The 22,423-nt window shown below is 39.6% G+C and overlaps 1 protein-coding gene across 3 annotated transcripts in view; it reads right to left on the bottom strand.

Moving 5' to 3' along the window:
- Nucleotides 1-22,423, bottom strand: part of LOC117331277 — an 85,036-nt gene that overhangs the window by 5,639 nt on the left and 56,974 nt on the right. For all 3 annotated transcript variants that reach the window (XR_004533454.1, XR_004533455.1, XM_033889883.1), the window contains exon 2: nucleotides 6,358-6,514. Coding sequence is in view for 1 of the 3 variants with exons in the window: in XM_033889883.1 (XP_033745774.1) it covers nucleotides 6,358-6,514 (157 nt within the window). In the remaining 2 variants the exon portion in view is untranslated. The remainder of the gene's footprint in view (nucleotides 1-6,357; nucleotides 6,515-22,423) is intronic.

Genomic DNA, 22,423 nt, shown 5'->3' with positions numbered 1-22,423 from the left:
TAAACGTAGAAAAATCCAGCGTTTTCATAGAAGAAACTTTTCAAGGAGCATGTGTTCAAAATTAATCAAAATATCTTGAGTTTTTCAAAATCCAATTTACATTAATTTGACTTCTGATGTAAACAGTTTACCAATAGGTCTGTAGCTCAGACTGACTACAATATCCCAAACACTCAATTGTCATTGTATCCTACCTTCTCTGACAGTAACAGGGAGAGCATGTATACAATTTATTCCAAAATTTGTAAAGTGATACACAAAAGTCTAAATAATGGTAAGTAGCTTCAGTCCTTCTCCTCATTGTATATATATAGGAAGAGTGTGGTTACAAAAACTTTCAAATTTAAAGTTTCGGGGTTATTCGTAGCTTATTACCAAAACCAAATATTCCTCAAGTTAAACGTATTTTAAATGTGAAGAGATTGCAGGATGGATTATGAAAACAAAGCAATACTAGAGTAAGTAAAGTAAAGGATCTGTGGATTTCCATAAAGACAGACGTGTTTTCTCTTCCTATCAAACTAACACACGATTTCACTGTTCACGTATCACGCTAACGTCAAGTAATAACTATTACCGGTGGCTGATGTAAGACATTTTTATCTATATATCTCACACATCAAACGCAACCCAGTACTGCCTTTCTTACTTCGACTGGCTGTTACGATTTCTTTAATACAAAGGTTTAAATGTTTCCATACGCTTTAGGTTTTCGTGTTGCTGTAAGAGTGACGTGACTTTAGTAACTTTTAGGTTTTTGTATTGATGGAAGAGTTTAAAAAGTATATACTATATACACAAGGTTTACAACTTCGAATGACGTAATACAACAACATAAACGTGGATGGAGAGGGTTGAAGTATCTATCACAGCGCAACTATGATAAGTAAGATAAATTAGTTTATTAATTTACAAACAAGCTAAATTGAAAAACAGATTATCAAATTCAACTGAAACCGTAAAGGAAATAATAAATACTCTGTACAAATATTAAATTGATTCATAAGTAACTATTCAAAAAATGAACAAATCAAAATCAATATCACATCATTCAAACACTCTAAATTCTAAATATAACATTCTAAATATATATGACGCAGCAAAGAAATGCTTACATCTACCACCACAGTAGGGACTCGCATGCAATTGGGTATTCTCCGAACACCTACTCTGGTTTGGGAGGGGGGGGGGGGGGGTTACATAGGGGGTCAAGGTGTGTTGATAGGGAGTTAAAGTCTGTTCTCAGTTTACGAACACAGGTAAATCAGAACATAGGTAAACCAACTCATCTTATAGGTGATCAGAAAATCATTAGCTGTTAATGATTGTCTAACTGTTTCAGAAATAGTGTATAATACTGAAAGATCATATTTTTCTCTGACATTTGAATTGTCATCATCTTGACATACATATGAACTTACTTAATCTTGAATTGTTAAACAATTGCGTAGTTGAATACTTTTGAATCACACTTTCTGTACAAATTATGGTTGATCAAGCTTTAACTTTTTGTAAAATTTAATTTGTGCTTGTTTCCAGACTTAGATAATACTTGATTATTTCAGCGAATTCAGCCTTGTATCTCGTTTCATTTATGGTGTAAATATGTATCTATTTATCAACATTTAAATTGACATAATAATTGAATCTTATATTCATTTTTTTCATTGTAAAGCAATTGTATAAATTATTAAATCATCATATAATTGATTTACAGATCAGTCGTTGTAGAATTATTGTAATATTCTTGTAAGCGTGTATGCGTTTCAGGTTCAGTTAGTAGTAATAGCGTTTGTTTATCATACACGGAATGGCGAACGCACAGGTCAACGTTAAGTTAATCATCAACAGAGGAGGCGGACGCAACCTTTCACACGACGGCTTCATCTACAGACAGATTCGTAGAAGTGGTGACAGGACCTTCTAGAGATGTTCAACATCCGGATGCTCAGCCTCTTTCCCAACAGTGAACGACATCCCAGCCAATTTCGGACTACATCCTCACACCCATACTTCTGACACAGCTGGTGTTGTGGACAAAGAGATCATGAACCAGATTACCGACCGCTGAGCAGATTCCGTAAGACCAATATCCTCCATTTTCGACGGGGACCTAGTCCGTACGACCAATATCCTCCATCTTTGACGAGGAACTAGTCCGTACGACCAACACCCTCCATCTTTGACGAGGAACTAGTCCGTACGACCAATATCCTCCATCTTCGACGAGGAACAAGTCCGCGCGACAGATACCCTCCATCTTTGACGAGGAACTAGTCCGTACGACCAACACCCTCCATCTTTGACGAGGAACTAGTCCGTACGACCAACACCCTCCATCTTTGACGAGGAACTAGTCCGTACGACAAATATCCTCCATCTTTGACGAGGAACTAGTCCATACGACCAATATCCTCCATCTTCGAAGAGGAACTAGTCCGTACGACCAATATCCTCCATCTTTGACGAGGAACTAGTCCGTACGACCAATACCCTCCATCTTTGACGAGGAACTAGTCCGTACGACCAATACCCTCCATCTTTGACGAGGAACTAGTTCGTACGACCAATACCCTCCATCTTTGACGAGGAACTAGTCTGTACGACCAATATCCTCCATCTTTGACGAGGAACTAGTCCATACGACCAATATCCTCCATCTTCGATGAGGAACTAGTCCGTACGACCAATATCCTCCATCTTTGACGAGGAACTAGTCCGTACGACCAATATCCTCCATCTTTGACGAGGAACTAGTCCGTACGACCAACACCCTCCATCTTTGACGAGGAACTAGTCCGTACGACCAATATCCTCCATCTTTGACGAGGAACTAGTCCGTACGACCAACACCCTCCATCTTTGACGAGGAACTAGTCCGTACGACCAATATCCTCCATCTTTGACGAGGAACTAGTCCGTACGACCAATACCCTCCATCTTCGACGAGGAACTAGTCCATACGACCAACACCCTCCATCTTTGACGAGGAACTAGTCCGTACGACCAATATCCTCCATCTTTGACGAGGAACTAGTCCGTACGACCAATATCCTCCATCTTTGACGAGGAACTAGTCCATACGACCAATATCCTCCATCTTCGATGAGGAACTAGTCCGTACGACCAATATCCTCCATCTTTGACGAGGAACTAGTCCGTACGACCAACACCCTCCATCTTTGACGAGGAACTAGTCCGTACGACAGATACCCTCCATCTTCGACGGGGAACTAGTCCGTACGACCAATATCCTCCATCTTTGACGAGGAACTAGTCCGTACGACCAATATCCTCAATCTTTGACGAGGAACTAGTCCGTACGACCAATACCCTCCATCTTTGACGAGGAACTAGTCTGTACGACCAATATCCTCCATCTTTGACGAGGAACTAGTCCATACGACCAATATCCTCCATCTTTGACGAGGAACTAGTCCGTACGACCAACACCCTCCATCTTTGACGAGGAACTAGTTCGTACGACCAATATCCTCCATCTTCGATGAGGAACTAGTCCGTACGACCAATATCCTCCATCTTTGACGAGGAACTAGTCCGTACGACCAACACCCTCCATCTTTGACGAGGAACTAGTCCGTACGACAGATACCCTCCATCTTCGACGGGGAACTAGTCCGTACGACCAATATCCTCAATCTTTGACGGGGAACTAGTCCGTACGACCAATACCCTCCATCTTCGATGAGGAACTAGTCCGTACGACCAATATCCTCCATCTTTGACGAGGAACTAGTCCGTACGACCAACACCCTCCATCTTTGACGAGGAACTAGTCCGTACGACAGATACCCTCCATCTTCGACGGGGAACTAGTCCGTACGACCAATATCCTCAATCTTTGACGGGGAACTAGTCCGTACGACCAATACCCTCCATCTTTGACGAGGAACTAGTCTGTACGACCAATATCCTCCATCTTTGACGAGGAACTAGTCCATACGACCAATACCCTCCATCTTTGACGAGGAACTAGTCCGTACGACAGATACCCTCCATCTTCGACGGGGAACTAGTCCGTACGACCAACACCCTCCATCTTTGACGAGGAACTAGTTCGTACGACCAATATCCTCCATCTTCGATGAGGAACTAGTCCGTACGACCAACACCCTCCATCTTTGACGAGGAACTAGTCCGTACGACAGTTACCCTCCATCTTCGACGGGGAACTAGTCCGTACGACAGATATCCTCAATCTTTGACGAGGAACTAGTGCGTACGACCAATATCCTCCATCTTCGACGAGGAACTAGTCCGTACGACCAATACCCTCCATCTTTGACGAGGAACTAGTGCGTACGACCAATATCCTCCATCTTTGACGAGGAACTAGTGCGTACGACCAATATCCTCCATCTTCGACGGGGAACTAGTCCGTACGACCAATACCCTCCATCTTCGACGGGGAACTAGTCCGTACGACCAACACTCTCCATCTTTGACGAGGAACTAAGCCGACTTCGGGACAACGACTGGGATGAAATCTCCAAAGCCGTGGTCCAGCATCTGCCGACATTCTACAATGCCAAATCGTCACTTAAACCGAGCTCGCCGTAAGCAGACTCCTACATTGCCAAAGACCATGGTCGACATCAACCTGGACAGAAGACGGACACAAACATCCATTGGTGAACTATTCCTGCTTTTTTCTCACATTCCCTATATCAGAGAACCTCGCCGACCTTGCAGCTTTCGACGTTTTCTTCAGTGACGACCCCTTTTACACCTGGCCTTTACTGTTTCATTAAACAGCTTCCATGCACAGATTGGCGGCGTCATTACTCCTTTCATCTACGCATTATTTATCGGAAAGAGCCAGGCCATCTACACCCGATTCTTCACCTTGCTGTAGGAACTCATTTCCACATTCCCTACCAACTGACTACAGCTTTCGTCGACTTTGAGATCGTCGCTCACAACGCCATCAAAAGTGTCTTCCCTGGCATCGACATCAAAGGCTGCTTCTTCTACAAGTACGGTAACATCGACAGACGCATGGCAACCCTGACAGACCGCTACCAGAATGGAACATTGACATCATGACCTTCGCCAACTCAGCATCCGATGGTAATATCTTACTGATAAAGTATATTATCATTTTTCATAAAAATATTATCCAGTTATGATTTAAGATTAATTTACTTTTATATTTTTCGAAAATCTTAGTTTCGGGGGTTTCTTTTTATTTTAGTTCAGTTGTATTTGTTCATATTTTTTAATCTAATATTGCCATTTTATATAGTTATATATATGATTAGTGCTTTGAATTTTGAAAACAATTTCTATTTTATATTTTAATCTGATATTGTCATTATTAATAGTAAAATATGCAGTTAGATATAGTGCTTTGAACATTTTATTTATTTCATGTATATTTATTAATCTAATATTGCCATTTTATTATTACTAGTAAAATAATCTTTGATAGTGCTTTGAATTTAGAAAACTATATCCGATTCATATACCTGAGTTGACCCTATTTTTTTTTACCTGAGTTGGTATTCCATATATTGAACACACTATAAACTAATCTTCAAAGACCATCGTACAGAAACACCCTTCCTTTGTCTTTACCAGAGTTGGTGTTCGGGGATTGAGCCCATGCAATATACTGAGTTTTACTACAGAAATGGAAATTTGGTCATGTTAAAAACTTTTGATAAAATGTAATGTTGTTAATTCAAAAAACCGCAAAACCATTTAGATCGAGATTCTCTGTTCAGTTGTTCAAGGCAATATCTTTTTTGTTGTGAGACACTCGGTTTAATCATGTAACCTCCATTTCCAGTAATTACAATCTTTAAGCTGTACAATCAGGCGGCGTTCTAAGACCTGACGCCAAGTCTTACCAATCGCTGTGTTTTCTTCAGAGTGAGAGAGAGAGAGAGTGACACAGAGAGAGAGATAATTAATGTTAAATGACAGATCGCTAAACTTCCAAAAATATCCATAACACACACACACACACAGCATATATGTTAATAACATTGTTTGGGTGATCAAATCAAATTAAATATCATGGACGAGGAAATTTATAGCACAAACATATTCAACAAACGAATATACAGAATATCCTAAACTCGTTGTTTACTTGTAGTAAAGATAGAAATATAATCATAACAAACCTCTAGATACAAGATACAGAATATTCACTTTAGTTAAATTTTCTGTATAATATAAATGTACTTTTCATTTAAATTTAGATAATTGAACCACTAAGCTATCACTATGCATGCAGCTTAATTGCATGTGCTTGTGAGATAAATTATATTGACCTTTATCCATCATGTGTTTACCACAGAGATGATAATATAACCGAGGGGCATTACTTACTCACAGGACTCCCTCATCATGTCGATCCCCTCCCTGATGGCGTTCGGAGGTTCCCCGGCGGGAGGACCCAATCCAAAGTTAGGTAAGGAGGTCAGTATACACCGCCGCACGTTCTGAACGGCGCCCTTTGGACAGTCTGATTTTACATAAAAAAATACTGAAAAATAAAATAAAAATAGAATTAGGTCCATCAGACAAACATCTAGGATCTAAACAATATTACGGAAATCACAACGTAGCCGTCAACTCAAAATCGATAAAACAACATTACCGACATCAAAACGTAGCCGTCAACTCAAAATATATCAAAAATTTAACCAGAACAAAAACCAAAGACTTGTATCTAGACCGCTGATATTGAAGACCAGGTGTACCTAGGTCGGGAAAAATCATAAAGTCAAACTGAAAATTAGCATGTTAAACATGGCACCAGGTCCCCGTCAACCTGTATTGTTCGAAACCTTTTAGTGTTGGTTTCCTGTCAAAGTCGAACTATGTCGTGTAAAATATCTGTAATTGATTAACGGGTCAACAAATTAGCAATCTACCAGCTACCTAGCTGTCTCTTCCTCATCACTGATAGTCTCAGTCAAACGTCTATCTCTACAGTACAGAGGTCTAACACAGTATAACAAACATCTGTCTGATGAGTACAGTACAGAGGTCTAACACAGTATAACAAACCTACTGTTGTATTAGTCCTCAAGTAAATGATTTTATATAGCTTTAAAGTACGTTCGGATCCATTACAGATACTATAAGCTAGCTCTCTCCTCAGTCTGTATAGATATCGTCCATTAGGCCTCAGATGTGAACGTCCGAGAAAGATGCTGTACTGAAACTCTTACAAATGTGGCTACCTCGCTCTCCTCAGTTCAAACAAATGTCATAACGTAGACTGAAGACCCTGCCCCTCATAATCCAACAGATACTGCTGGCTGATAACCCGTTTCTGTAAAGTTCCAAACAACCAAGAAATATGATTTTGGTTATATTGCTTAAACCTTATTCATACTCGCCGATTCATTGTTTAAACCTTATTCATACTCTCCGATGTGTTGTTTAATTTTTGTAACAACACGCAGCCTCCTGAAAACAGGTCTACGCTGACCTAGATACCGCTGTTTTGATTGCCGTCAGACATGACGGCTGTATTATCACACAGACAAATCACTCTACAAGAGTGCTTTTTGGCATTACATAGCTGGAGACTAGAGTGTGGATGATAGATTATCAATATTTCAGCAGATTGACATTATAGAGTAAATCTTCAAATAGTCATGGAATGCATTTTCTAAAGTTTGCTCTTTCTTCGTTTGTAAACTTTGCTCTTTTTCTAGTCAATACATTGAGCGTACGTTCAAAGGTTAAGAAGCCTATTTTAATTAACTAGTCAATACATTGAGCGTGCGTTCAAAGGTTAAGAAGCCTATTTTAATTAACTAGTCAATACATTGAGCGTACGTTCAAAGATTAAGAAGCCTATTTTAATTAACTAGTCAATACATTGAGCGTACGTTCAAAGGTTAAGAAGCCTATTTTAATTAACTAGTCAATACATTGAGCGTACGTTCAAAGGTTAAGAAGCCTATTTTAATTAACTAGTCAATACATTGAGCGTACGTTCAAAGGTTAAGAAGTCTATTTTGATTAACTAGTCAATACATTGAGCGTACTTTTACAGGTAAAGACGCCTATTTTAACTGTGTACTTCGTTTTTACTAAATATGTAAATGTTATGAATATGAAAAGAAAAATAACAGTGACATCAAATCGACAGTTGTGCCGCTAGGGATAACTGTAGTTAACACATTAACTTTACATCCAGATAACGTTGGTGCTAAAGAATACCGCCAGGAGGATGGTTCTAAAGAATACCGCCAGGAGGATGGTTCTAAAGAATACCGCCAGGAGGATAAACTCTCGTCACACCCCTACACGAACAGGGCCGTTATAGATCTTAAACTTTTATCATTTTTACGATTACCGTCTTCCTTTTTATTTAATGTAAGAACCAATAAAATCTCTGTCGGTACCAATGTAGAACTTCTCAGTTCTCTGAGGGAATTCCTTATCCTCCAGTAGAGGGCGCTATATGTTCTTATCACGCTTCTGTCGGCACATGTGCAGAACCGCTTCCTGTCACTACAGCAGATATTACCGAGATTATCTCTTATGGATAAAGCGATGATTCTGTCGGAATTATCGGTCAGGGTTACGACTGGATGACATCAACATTTAGAGTATCTACCGAGACTGACGCTGTATATATAAGGGGCGTGTCAATACTACTCCTCACAAAACAAATAATGCGATCTAGCTACAGGTTCTATATATAGATTGTATCGATAGTACTATCTGTAAGGTCATAAACCTTCAGAACACATAAATAAACAAGAGATCCCAGAGGGATCTTGGCGCCCACCATTGCATGATCTTTATAGGTTCCATGTCAGATTGATCTTTTCCCTACTTTTCTCTTCATCTAAGTCTTACTAATCTGTGTAAATTCAGAAACAGCCCTCTAGTACTATTCAAACAAGGGGAACCTATATATAAAATTTAAGATTTAGCAATAATGGCTGTCTGTCGGCCATGTTGTTTTCGGATTGGTCCCAAAATGCAATACCAGGGACCAAGGGGAACCTACATATGAATTTTGAGAAAGATCCCTTCAGTACCTTCTGTAAAATAGCGATAACAAACTTCAATTGTCAAAATTCAAGATGGCTGCCTGTCGGCCATGTTGTTTTCCTATTGGTCCCAAGATGCAATATGCATAACTACAGACCAAGGTGAACCTACAAAATGTTTGAGAAAGATCCCTTCAGTTCTTTCTGAGGAATAGCGATAACAAACTTCAATTATCAAAATCCAAGATGGCTGCCTGTCGGCCATGTTGTTTTCCGATAGGTCTCAAAATGCAATATGCATAACTAGGCACCGAGGGGAACCTACATATGAAATTTGAGAAAGATCACTTCAGTACTTTCTGAGAAATAGCGATAACAAACTTCAATTGTCAAAATCCAAGATGGCTGCCTGTCGGCCATGTTGATTTCCGATAGGTCCCAAAATGCAATATGCATAATGAGGCACCGAGGGGAACCTACATATGAAATTTGAGAAAGATCCCTTCAGCACTTTTTGAGAAATAGCGATAACAAACTCCAATTGTCAAAATTCAAGATAGCTGCCTGTCGGCCATGTTGTTTTCCGATTAGTCTCAAAATGCAATATGCATAACTAGGCACAGAGGGGAACCTTCATATGAAATTTGAGAAAGATCCCTTCAGCACTTTCTGAGAAATAGCGATAATAAACTTCAATTGTCACAAGAGATCCCAGAGGGATCTTGGCGCCCACCATTGAATGTTCTTCATAGGTTCCATGTCAGATTGATCTTTTCTCTTCTTCTAAGTCTTACTAATCTGTGTAAACTCAGAAGAAACCTCTAGTACTTTTCAAACAAGGGAAACCTATATATAAAATTTAAGATTTAGGCACCAAGGGGAACCTATATACAGTGGAACTTCGTTAACTCGAACTCGGATAACTCGAATACCCCGCTTAACTCGAAGTACCTCGCCGGTCCCGGCCGAATTCTCTCTTTATCTTAGTAAAAAAAAACTCGGATAATTCGAATTCGGATAACTCGAAAAACTCGGATAATACGAAGTAAAAATTTGGTCCCAACAATAAAAATCCTACTTGAAATGTTCGAATAACTCGAAGTATAATTTTCGTCGATCGGTGGCAAACGCCGACATTTTTTAAGAGCTAAATTCCGTTTGTAATACTGAACATATCGGCACTACTAACCTACATGCTATTATAAGTGTTTCATAAATTCATAAAAGAAATTGTCGGTTGAATCTTATAACAACAAGTCTTGGTGATAAAAAGTACTGCTTTACTTACATCAGGTAATTTCCCAAGGCGGTCGCCGATATCAGTACACACGATAGTCAACAACTCATCTACCCGTTCGCTCAAGCGCAACTAATCTCTGACACACCGGTAGATCTACCCGGCTGATGTTTTTACAGGTGTAGAAATGACACAGTCACCGGCGCCTATTAAATCTTTAAACTGCTGAAACAATAGCGTAATTACTGCTGAGGTGTTCAGAGTACAACTGTAACGGTCAGTGCTGTCTATTAAATCGGATAAAACGCCAACTCAGTTACAGTAACATTTTATACGCACATGCGCAGCCCAACTTCCGGTGCTAATACACATGGAAATGGCGTGGTTATCAATAAAAAGTAAGTAGGCCGATCAAACAGTATTTTATATATGTCCAATAAAAGGTAATGGTTCTGTTACGTTTTGTATGCAATCTGTGTTAAACTTAAACGGTTATTTGTTTTGACATTAATAACTTGTTATTTTGTCGAATTCCGTTTTATCGTTTACCTTTTGCAAACATGACTTGCACATCAGATCGTTATTGAAGTGACTAAGTGAAAGACACTTTATCGTGACTTTATATCGGCAAAACTACACCAAATTACAAGTGACATAACGAAACATTACATATATATTTACATGTATTGACCAGTCTTCACACTAAACTGATGAGCGACAGAGCGAAGTTATAATGATTATATAATGTTGACAAATATTGACCAAACTTTTCACCAAAAACGATAACTCGCTTAATTCGAACACTCGGATAACTCGAAGTTTTTTCGTGGTCCCGTCGACTTCGAGTTAACGAAGTTCCACTGTATATGGAATTTGAGAAAGATTCCTTCAGTGCTTTCTGAGAAATAGTGATAACAAACTTCAATTGTCAAAATCCAAGATGGCTGCTTGTCGGCCATGTTGTTTTCCGATTGGTCTCAAAATGCAATATGCATAACTAGGCACCTGGGGGAACCTACATATGAAATTTCAGGAAGATCCCTTCATTAGTTTCTTAGTAATGGTGATAACCAGTTTCAATTTTCGAAATCCAAGATGGCTGCCTGTCGGCCATGTTGTTTTCTGATTGGTCTCAAAATGCAATATGCATAACTAGGCACCAAGGGGAACCTACATATGAAATTGGAGAAAGATCCAATCAAAACTTTCTCAGAAATAGCGATAACAAACTTCTATGGTCAAAATCCAAGATGGCTGCCTGTCGGCCATGTTGTTTTCCGATCAGTCCCAAAATGCGATATGCATTACTAGGCACCAAGGGGAACCTACATATAAAATTTGAGAAAGATCCCTTCAGTACTTTCTCAGAAATGGCAATAACAAACTTTAATGGTCAAAATAAAAGATGGCTGCCTGTCGGCCATGTTGTTTTCCGATTGGTCTCAAAATGCTATATGCATAACTAAGCACCAAGGGGAACCTACATAACAAATATGAAAAAGATCCCTTTATTACTTTCACAGAAATAGCGATAACAAACTTCAATTGTCAAAATCCAAGATGGCTGTCTGTTGGCCATGTTGTTTTCAGATCGGTCTCAAAATGCAATATGCATAACTAGGCACCAAGGGGAACCTACATACGAAATTTGAGAAAGATCCCTTCAGTACTTTCTTAGAAATAGCGATAACAAACTTCAATTGTCAAAATCCAAGATGGCTGCCCGTCGGCCATGTTGTTTTCCGATCGGTCCCAAAATGCAATATGCATAACTAGGCACCAAGGGAAACCTACATATCAAATTTGAGAAAGATCCCTTCAGTACTTTCTTAGAAATAGCGATAACAAACTTCAATTGTCAAAATCCAAGATGGCTGCCTGTCGGCCATGTTGTTTTCCAATCGGTCCCAAAATGCAATATGCATAACTAGGCACCAAGGGAAACCAACATATGAAATTTGAGAACGATCCCTTCAGCTCTTTCTCAGAAATAGCGATAACAAACTTCAATGGTCAAAATCCAAGATGGCTGCCTGTCGGCCATGTTGTTTTCCGATCGGTCCCAAAATGCAATATGCATAACTAGGCACCAAGGGGAACCTACATATGAAATTTGAGAAAGATCCCTTCAGTACTTTCTGAGGATTAGCGATAACAAGAATTGTTTACGGACGGACGGACGGACGGAGGGAGGGACGGACGGACGGACGGACGACGGACCACGGACGCAGGGCGATTTGAATAGCCCACCATCTGATGATGGTGGGCTAAAAACAAATTCTGATGCAATATGTAATTTATCTGCGTCCCACTTAAAATGAGCGGTAGATTTAGAAAGAACCGCCGTACATAAAGAGTTCAACAAATTCCATTTCACCGCCTTCATATCACAAAACATGCCTTCAGTGCCAAAGCTACATTCCATCGTGACAGCCGAGACGACTTCACGTCTTTATATATAAAACACGAGTAACTCCATACTAGCGGATTCCTTAAAGATGATATCTATGATACTTTTACACAAATAAACAGAATCATTCATCCCGAAACTCACAGAGATATAAACAGTAATACATAAGGTCCAGTGGCTCACACGGTGGTTGGTTCGAATATGCGATAACAAAACAGAATGGTAGTCAGTGAGGACGCTTACAAAGGAACGATAACTCTGAAATGGATAATAACATTTCTGTAAGTATAACTGTATCATTGTGTTACAACATACAAGGTGCAAACCAGCTATAACTCATTTGTTGTTTTTACAGCACGTGACTGTTTATAATTGTAGGATGCGACGAAAGGGGATCAATTATCTTAACAAGACAGAATGGGGGAGTGTGCAAGGGATAGTTTTAGAAATACCATTTGCTATCTGCGCAATCATTTAGTTATAATGGCACGTGCCTTTCACAATCAACCATTATATAACAATAGATTGAATCCGGAACCCTTGATTATACTTAGACAGCAGTGCTGCAGAATTACAAAAGGGTCTCAAGATCAAAATCAAATTAAGAATGCGTTTGAAGAAAGAACACCCTGCCAAACGAATACACCACAACCTTGATGGGATAGTTCCTGAAGGAAAACGTTCGTCGCTTGTGTATTGATGGGTCGGAACAAAAGCGCATGCGTCATTTAACAGGGGCGTGGTAGAACATTGCCCTGGGGTCGAAATGCTTCTCCCTAATGATGACTTGTGATATATTCCATATGGAAGGAGGGCGGATAACTCTTTAGTGGCAGCAAAAACATACATTATAACCAAAATAACGAAATGAGAACTATGTACGCAGGCTGGAAGAATGTTTACCTTAATATCGTACATCTCCACATGTCAAATAAATACAGAGTGAATGAAAGGCGGGAATCTCTTATATCATCTACCTATTGTTACAAAGATAATGCTATTGTTTTATTTATAAATTGCGGTCGTTACCTACACGTCAAGGGGAAGGTGCAGTGAGTATCTCTATTATTTAATATAGAACATTGGTATAGTGTTCTATCTGAGGGAAGTCTCTCCTTTTAACAGTAGTGTAGGATGTTAGACAACACAAGAGAACAGCAATACACATTTTACCATGGAATCCTTTTCAATGTTCGGCGAGTGGGTGTGTGTCTGTACTGAAGGCTGTGTGACCCGAAATTACTGTCTTGTGGTTAACAACAGGGCAGGGCCAATATGGTAATGTACCTGGTCTCCTTAAGTAATGAAACCAATTAAATCACTTGTCTAAACAAATTCGAGAAATAGTTCCACCGAGTTGATAATACAGCTAGTTTAAACAAATCAGGGAAATAGTTCCACTGAGTTAATAATACAACTGGTAAAAAAAATCAGGGAAATCGACGACTTTTGAAAATGCTAACAGAACTAAAATTGTAAGCCAATGGCTAACTTATACCCTCGCTACTCCGCATTGGTGATGATATCAACCAAACGACATCTTTTGTTTAGGAAAATATCACCTTTGATAATGTTATCCTTCAAATCTCTTATATACAAATTTTCAGTTTAATTAGACGATAACTCAATTTTGACCAATCAGAGGGACTGGTGGGATATCAGCCAGTACATAAAACCTATGTAGAGCGACTGGGTTACTATGGCAACCATAATTAAAACAAAACTGCAAACACATCTGCACATCGTCTGAAATATTCCTGTATATTTTCAGTGAAATTGGTTGAACAAGTATGGGGGAGTCGTGACAAGATGTGGTGTTTCAGGAACTGTTACTATAGAAGCACAATGGAAGCTTCTGGTTGGTCAAAATATTTTCCGTTGCGTCTCATAAGATGGGACTCAATGGCTGCCAGGGAGACAAAACAAGAACATGTCATGATTAGCATGTGTTGAAAGTTCCGGGGAAATCCATACATAACCCTGGGAGGAGTTGGCGGTACAAAATAGTATCTCCAAACGGACGCACGGACGGACGGACGGAGGGACGGACATGCTGATTCCAGTATGGACCCCCTCAAGTCCCCTGTGACTGAAGTATACTGCTGAAGATAAGGACACCTCACGCGGTCACATTATATGGACCACGGACAAACCAGTCATCACACACGATGATCTAGGTCTACTTTAACAAATACACGATGATCTAGGTCTGCTTTAACAAATATAAAACTATATACAAACGTATTACACATTCCATCTGGATCGTTGTCAGTGTGTTAGTCAATATCTTCCCAGTGATGGTTATCAGCCTTGACCTTTTCCTTAGATACGGTCGATAGGGACGTCATATTTCACCCGACGGATGTCAGATCTACCAGAAACCCCTGCTAGGATACTAGTGTGTCACTCCTATCTATTTTAACTGGTAATGGGATATGTCAATCTTTGGTGTGTGACTGGTAAACGAGAAGTACAGGAACAATCAATTGCCTAGAAATGTATTCTGAATATTAGTGACATTGTTAAATAACACAGGATCGAGACACCACCCATTCAGTTTAAATGATTACAAAGGCTGGTTTATTGATCATGCCTCATTAAAATACTCTGAAAGAAACTGCGAAAAATATAATCCTTATATTATCTTTTAAAACATGTATTTATGCTTTGTGGATAGTTGGCGTTTAGTATTATCATCCGAATAATCAATAAACCAATCTCACAGATAAATATTACGGTTGTCCTTAGAAATGATGTAATCAGTCGGTGAAATGTCCTTGTTTAGAGTAATATAACACAAGGTTTAACCTACCACTCCAACATACCGGTGTTCGATAGCTGTCGTCTATTCTGACCTCAGTAACAAAAGTCGGGTATTATTTGCATACTTGTTCCAACTCCTCAAGGTTGGCTAAAACAAATGCTGATAAGGACAGTCGTCGTATTGATACAAGGAATCACTGCTGTTAACACACCGCATCAAACAGACCAGCACTAGGAAATATACCAAATCTTCGATCACGACAGTTAACATACCAAATATATACCCAACCTCCCAGATCTTCCATCACGACTGTTTAAGAAGTCAGCTCGTCATGTACATTCACAACAATACTTCTATGTGAATATTTCTAGTGAGGGGTTTGTAACGTACCGTGGTAATGCCTGATGTTTTACTATCGTTGCAGGCCGAACGTAAACTGGCCATGTAACATTGAGAAAGTAATAAAGTTGAGATGTCCGCCATGTTCGATTGTCCTGTTACGCCATTATTTGGCCGGTATAGCATTGTTGTAAAAACGTTCATGTTCCTATTTAACACCCTTGCCCTATATTTAACAGCTAAAATAGCGTCAAACCCAACTTTGATTGTGGGGAGGGGGGGGGGGGGGGGGGGGGGGGGGGTTCTTTTGTTGGTATTTACCAAGACTAAATCGCGTGCATTAAAGAAAACACAACAGAAAAGGAAATCGTTTGTCATCAACTTACCAGTTGTGGGTACGACTGGTTTTATTCGCTTTATCAAACGAAACATCGGGGCATGACCAAGGAAAGTGTTTGTGTTTTTCTGATCCGCCAGATTTTACAAAGATGTATGATGTACATGTACCAAGTAAATTCAACTGTAACTGCCGACTAGTAGTAGAATAGCATATGTTGATAGATATAACAACATTGGTATGAGTCATACACATTCTGACACGGAGTATATGGTCAAGAGTGATTTAAAACACTTTCAACACAATTTTCATTTCATTTAATAGACATTTTCAGAGTTATATGGCCTGTTGCCGGTCCTGGACCCGTTCCAGCATCGCGGGGAGGTAAATGGCAGGATGATAAGGCTTTATATTCCAATTAATCACATAACCTGCCTGGTAACTTTCTATTTTTGCTCGATGCACCTGTGTCCATGCAGTGTTGAAACTGTTAAAAGGTGGGCAGAGGGCTTAGATGGGTTATGATAGGCGGCTGGAGGTAGAGGAGGGAGTACGGAGGGGAGATGTGTGTGGAGTGATAGAGAGGGGAGTTGTGTGTGGAGTGATAGAGAGGGGAGATGTGTGTGGAGTGATAGAGAGGGAGATGTGTGTGGAGTGATACAGAGGGGAGTTGTGTGTGGAGTGATAGAGAGGGGAGTTGTGTGTGGAGTGATAGAGAGGGGAGTTGTGTGTGAAGTGATAGAGAGGGGAGATGTGTGTGGAGTGATAGAGAGGGGAGTTGTGTGTGGAGTGATAGAGAGGGGAGTTGTGTGTGGAGTGATAGAGAGGGGAGTTGTGTGTGGAGTGATAGAGAGGGAGTTGTGTGTGGAGTGATAGAGAGGGGAGTTGTGTGTGGAGTGATAGAGAGGGGAGATGTGTGTGGAGTGATAGAGAGGGGAGATGTGTGTGGAGTGATAGAGAGGGGAGATGTGTTTGGAGTGATAGAGAGGGGAGTTGTGTGTGGAGTGATAGAGAGGGGAGTTGTGTTTGGAGTGATAGAGAGGGGAGTTGTGTGTGGAGTGATAGAGAGGGGAGTTGTGTGTGGAGTGATAGAGAGGGGAGTTGTGTGTGAAGTGATAGAGAGGGGAGTTGTGTGTGGAGTGATAGAGAGGGGAGTTGTGTGTGGAGTGATAGAGAGGGGAGTTATGTGTGGAGTGATAGAGAGGGGAGTTGTGTGTGGAGTAATAGAGAGGGGGTACGAGAATAATCCACAAAAGATGTACTTTTAATAGTAACGAGAATAATCCACAAAAGATCTACTATTAATAGTAACGAGAACAATACACAAAAGATCTACTATTAATAGTAACGAGAACAATACACAAAAGATCTACTATTAATAGAAACGAGAACAATACACAAAAGATGTACTATTAATAGTAACGAGAACAATACACAAAAGATGTACTATTAATAGTAACGAGAACAATACACAAAAGATGTACTATTAATAGTAACGAGAACAATACACAAAAGATGTACTATTAATAGCAACGAGAATAATACACAAAAGATGTACTATTAATAGTAACGAGAACAATACACAAAAGATGTACTATTAATAGAAACGAGAACAATACACAAAAGATGTACTATTAATAGTGACGAGAACAATACACAAAAGATGTACTATTAATAGTAACGAGAACAATACACAAAAGATGTACTATTAATAGTAACGAGAACAATACACAAAAGATGTACTATTAATAGTAACGAGAACAATACACAAAAGATGTACTATTAATAGAAACGAGAACAATACACAAAAGATGTACTACTTGTAAGTAAATACGTTATATCTACAAGAATCCGAGTGCGGAAATCTGTCCTCATTAAATATTCGTCTAAAATGACTTTTTCAAAAATATTTAATCTAAATCAATATGACGGAGTAAACACGAGAAGACATCTGACATAGTCCGCTTTGTACAACAGTGACACAGATCATTTATTCGTCAGCTATTGAACAATCCATTCGTATATATCGAGTGAATTTGAACAAACTGACATTTCTGAGTAAACTATCGACACACACATATATTGCACACTTCTAACTTTACGACTGTTTATCGATATACCACCCTACTGGAGCTTACTATAATGTTACCAACCAATTCTGGCTTACACAAATTTTCACTCTTTCCCAGACTAAGGCAACTGAACCTCTTACATTTTGATATGTTGATCAGATTAATAGATAGCTGTACCAATAGTCAGACTAATTACCTAGATTAATAGATGGCTGTACCAATAGATGGCTGTACCAATAGTCAGACTAATTACCTAGATCAATAGATGGCTGTACCAATAGATGGCTGTACCAATAGATGGCTGTACCAATAGATAGCTGTACCAATAGATGGCTGTACCAATAGTCAGACTAATTACCTAGATCAATAGAGGCTGTACCAATAGTCAGACTAATTACCTAGATCAATAGAGGCTGTACCAATAGTCAGGCTTATTACCTAGATTAATAGATGACTGTACCAATAGATGGCTGTACCAATAGATGGCTGTACCAATAGATGGCTGTACCAATAGATGGCTGTACCAATAGATGGCTGTGCCAATAGTCAGACTAATTACCTAGATCAATAGATGGCTGTGCCAATAGTCAGACTAATTACCTAGATCAATAGATGGTTGTACCAATAGTCAGACTAATTACCTAGATTAATAGATGGCTGTACCAATAGATGGCTGTACCAATAGATGGCTGTACCAATAGATAGCTGTACCAATAGATGGCTGTACCAATAGTCAGACTAATTACCTAGATCAATAGAGGCTGTACCAATAGTCAGGCTTATTACCTAGATTAATAGATGGCTGTACCAATAGATGGCTGTACCAATAGATGGCTGTGCCAATAGTCAGACTAATTACCTAGATCAATAGATGGCTGTGCCAATAGTCAGACTAATTACCTAGATCAATAGATGGCTGTGCCAATAGTCAGACTAATTACCTAGATCAATAGATGGCTGTGCCAATAGTCAGACTAATTACCTAGATCAATAGATGACTGTACCAATAGTCAGACTAATTACCTAGATCAATAGATGACTGTACCAATAGTTACTGTACCAATAGATGGCTGTACCAATAGTCAGACTAATTACCTAGATCAATAGATGACTGTTCCAATAGTTACTGTACCAATAGTTACTTTACCAATAGATGGCTGTACCAATAGTTACTGTACCAATAGTCAGATTAATAACCTAGATTAATAGATTAATAGATGGCTGTACCAATAGATGGCTGTACCAATAGTTACTGTACCAATAGTCAGACTAATAACCTAGATTAATAGATTAATAGATGGCTGTACCAATAGATGACTGTACCAATAGTTACTGTACCAATAGTTACTGTACCAATAGATGGCTGTACCAATAGTTACTTTACCAATAGTCAGACTAATAACCTAGATTAATAGATTAATAGATGGCTGTACCAATAGATGGCTGTACCAAAAGATGGATGTGCCAATAGTCAGACTAATTACCTAGATTAATAGATGGCTGTACCAATAGATGGCTGTACCAATAGATGGCTGTACCAATAGTTACTTTACCAATAGTCAGACTAATGACCTAGATTAATAGATTAATAGATGGCTGTACCAATAGATAGCTGAACCAATAGATGGATGTGCCAATAGTCAGACTAATTACCTAGATCAATAGAGGCTGTACCAATAGTCAGACTAATTACCTAGATTAATAGATGGCTGTACCAATAGTCAGACTAATTACCTAGATTAATAGATTAATAGATTAATAGATTGTTGTACCAATAGATGGCTGTACCAATAGTCAGACTAATTATCTAGATTAATAGATGGCTGTACCAATAGTCAGACTAATTACCTAGATTAATAGATTAATAGACTACGTGTGACTGAACATGATATTATCACGGATTGATGGTATACTTTGACTGACAGGTGTCTGAAGCAGAATACACACACCTGGCTCTCCTTATACCTTACCCATTGTCTCCATACAGACCATTGTTCTCTTCGTGTTCCGGATGTTGAGTTATTTAATTTGAATGTCGGTATTCTCTGTTGTTTTTGAGTTAGAATTACGGTTTCGTTATTATGTCGGTATTCTGAGTTAGAATAATGGTTTCGTTATTATGTCAGTATTCTATGTTGTTTTTGAGTTAGAGTTACGGTTCCGATATTATGTTGGTATTCTCTGTTGTTTTTTAGTTAGTGTCACGGTTTGGTTATTATGTCGGTATTCTCTGTTGTTTTTGAGTCAGAATTACTGTTTCGTTATTATGTCGGTATTCTCTGTTGTATTTGAGTTAGAATTACGGTTTCGTTTATTATGTCAATATTCTCTGTTATTTTTCTGATAAACCAATAGTGATTTTTAGATAAATTAAATTCCTACCAGGGACAGATTGTAGAAATATCTAAAGGAACTTCCTCTCGGTACTGGAGCTAGTAACACCACGTTATACTGTAACAATCTGTGAGGGTAATCCACTACAATGTACTTGGCCTGGGACTATGTCATACAAACCCTCATCACGTATTTATGACGTTAATGTACTACGGTATGGAAAGCTGAAAGGGGAGAGTGTACAGGATTAGATAGATATAATACTTGGAGACTCTTCCCCGGGAAACTGTCCAGGATGGAGTAGATAGATATAATACTTGGAGACTCTTCCCTGGGAAACTGTCCAGGATGGAGTAGATAGATAGTATACTTGGAAACTCTTCCCTGGGAAACTGTCCAGGATGGAGTAGATAGATAGAATACTTGAAGACTCTTCCCTGGGAAACTGTCCAGGATGGAGTAGGTAGATACAATACTTGGACACTCTTCCCCGGGAAACTGTCCAGGATGGAGTAGATAGATATAATACTTGGAGACTCTTCCCTGGGAAACTGTCCAGGATGGAGTAGATAGATAGAATACTTGGAAACTCTTCCCTGGGAAACTGTCCAGGATGGAGTAGATAGATATAATACTTGGAAACTCTTCCCTGGGAAACTGTCCAGGATGGAGTAGATAGATATAATACTTGGAAACTCTTCCCTGGGAAACTGTCCAGGATGGAGTAGGTAGATAGAATACTCGGAAACTCTTCCCTGGGAAACTGTCCAGGATGGAGTAGATAGATATAATACTTGGAAACTCTTCCCTGGGAAACTGTCCAGGATGGAGTAGGTAGATAGAATACTTGGAAATTCTTCCCTGGGAAACTGTCCAGGATGGAGTAGGTAGATAGAATACTCGGAAACTCTTCCCTGGGAAACTGTCCAGGATGGAGTAGATAGATATAATACTTGGAAACTCTTCCCTGGGAAACTGTCCAGGATGGAGTAGATAGATAGAATACTTGGAAACTCTTCCCTTCAAATTGATATTAGACGCATTGCGATTTAGAGTTATCGTCTATAGAAAAGAAGAATAAAATAATATTTTGTTGGTTTTTTTAAACACCGTATTTCTTCCTTTTGTTTATACCTTGTTAGACTGATCATGATCGTGGCGTACAGAGCTCTACTCGACATGTACCTGGTCACTCTACACGACATGTACCTGGGTACTCTACTCGACATGTACCTGGTCACTCTACACGACATGTACCTGGCTACTCTACACGACATGTACCTGGGTACTCTACACGACATGTACCTGGACACTCTACACGACATGTACCTGGGTACTCTACACGAGATGTACCTGGACACTCTACACGACATGTACCTGGTCACTCTACACGACATGTACCTGGCTACTCTACACGACATGTACCTGGACACTCTACACGACATGTACCTGGGTACTCTACACGACATGTACCTGGGTACTCAACACGACATGTACCTGGACACTCTACACGACATGTACCTGGGTACTCTACACGACATGTACCTGGACACTCTACACGACATGTACCTGGACACTCTACACGACATGTACCTGGACACTCTACACGACATGTACCTGGACACTCTACACGACATGTACCTGGACACTCTACACGACATGTACCTGGACACTCTACACGACATGTACCTGGACACTCTACACGACATGTACCTGGACACTCTACACGACATGTACCTGGACACTCTACACGACATGTACCTGGGTACTCTACACGACATGTACCTGGGTACTCTACACGACATGTACCTGGGTACTCAACACGACATGTGCCTGGTCACTCTACACGACATGTACCTGGACACTCTACACGACATGTACCTGGACACTCTACACGACATGTACCTGGACACTCTACACGACATGTACCTGGACACTCT

Source organism: Pecten maximus, chromosome 7 (assembly GCF_902652985.1).
Source record: "Pecten maximus chromosome 7, xPecMax1.1, whole genome shotgun sequence".
Lineage (NCBI taxonomy): Eukaryota > Metazoa > Mollusca > Bivalvia > Pectinida > Pectinidae > Pecten > Pecten maximus.
This window is presented reverse-complemented; position numbering and strand designations above follow the sequence as displayed.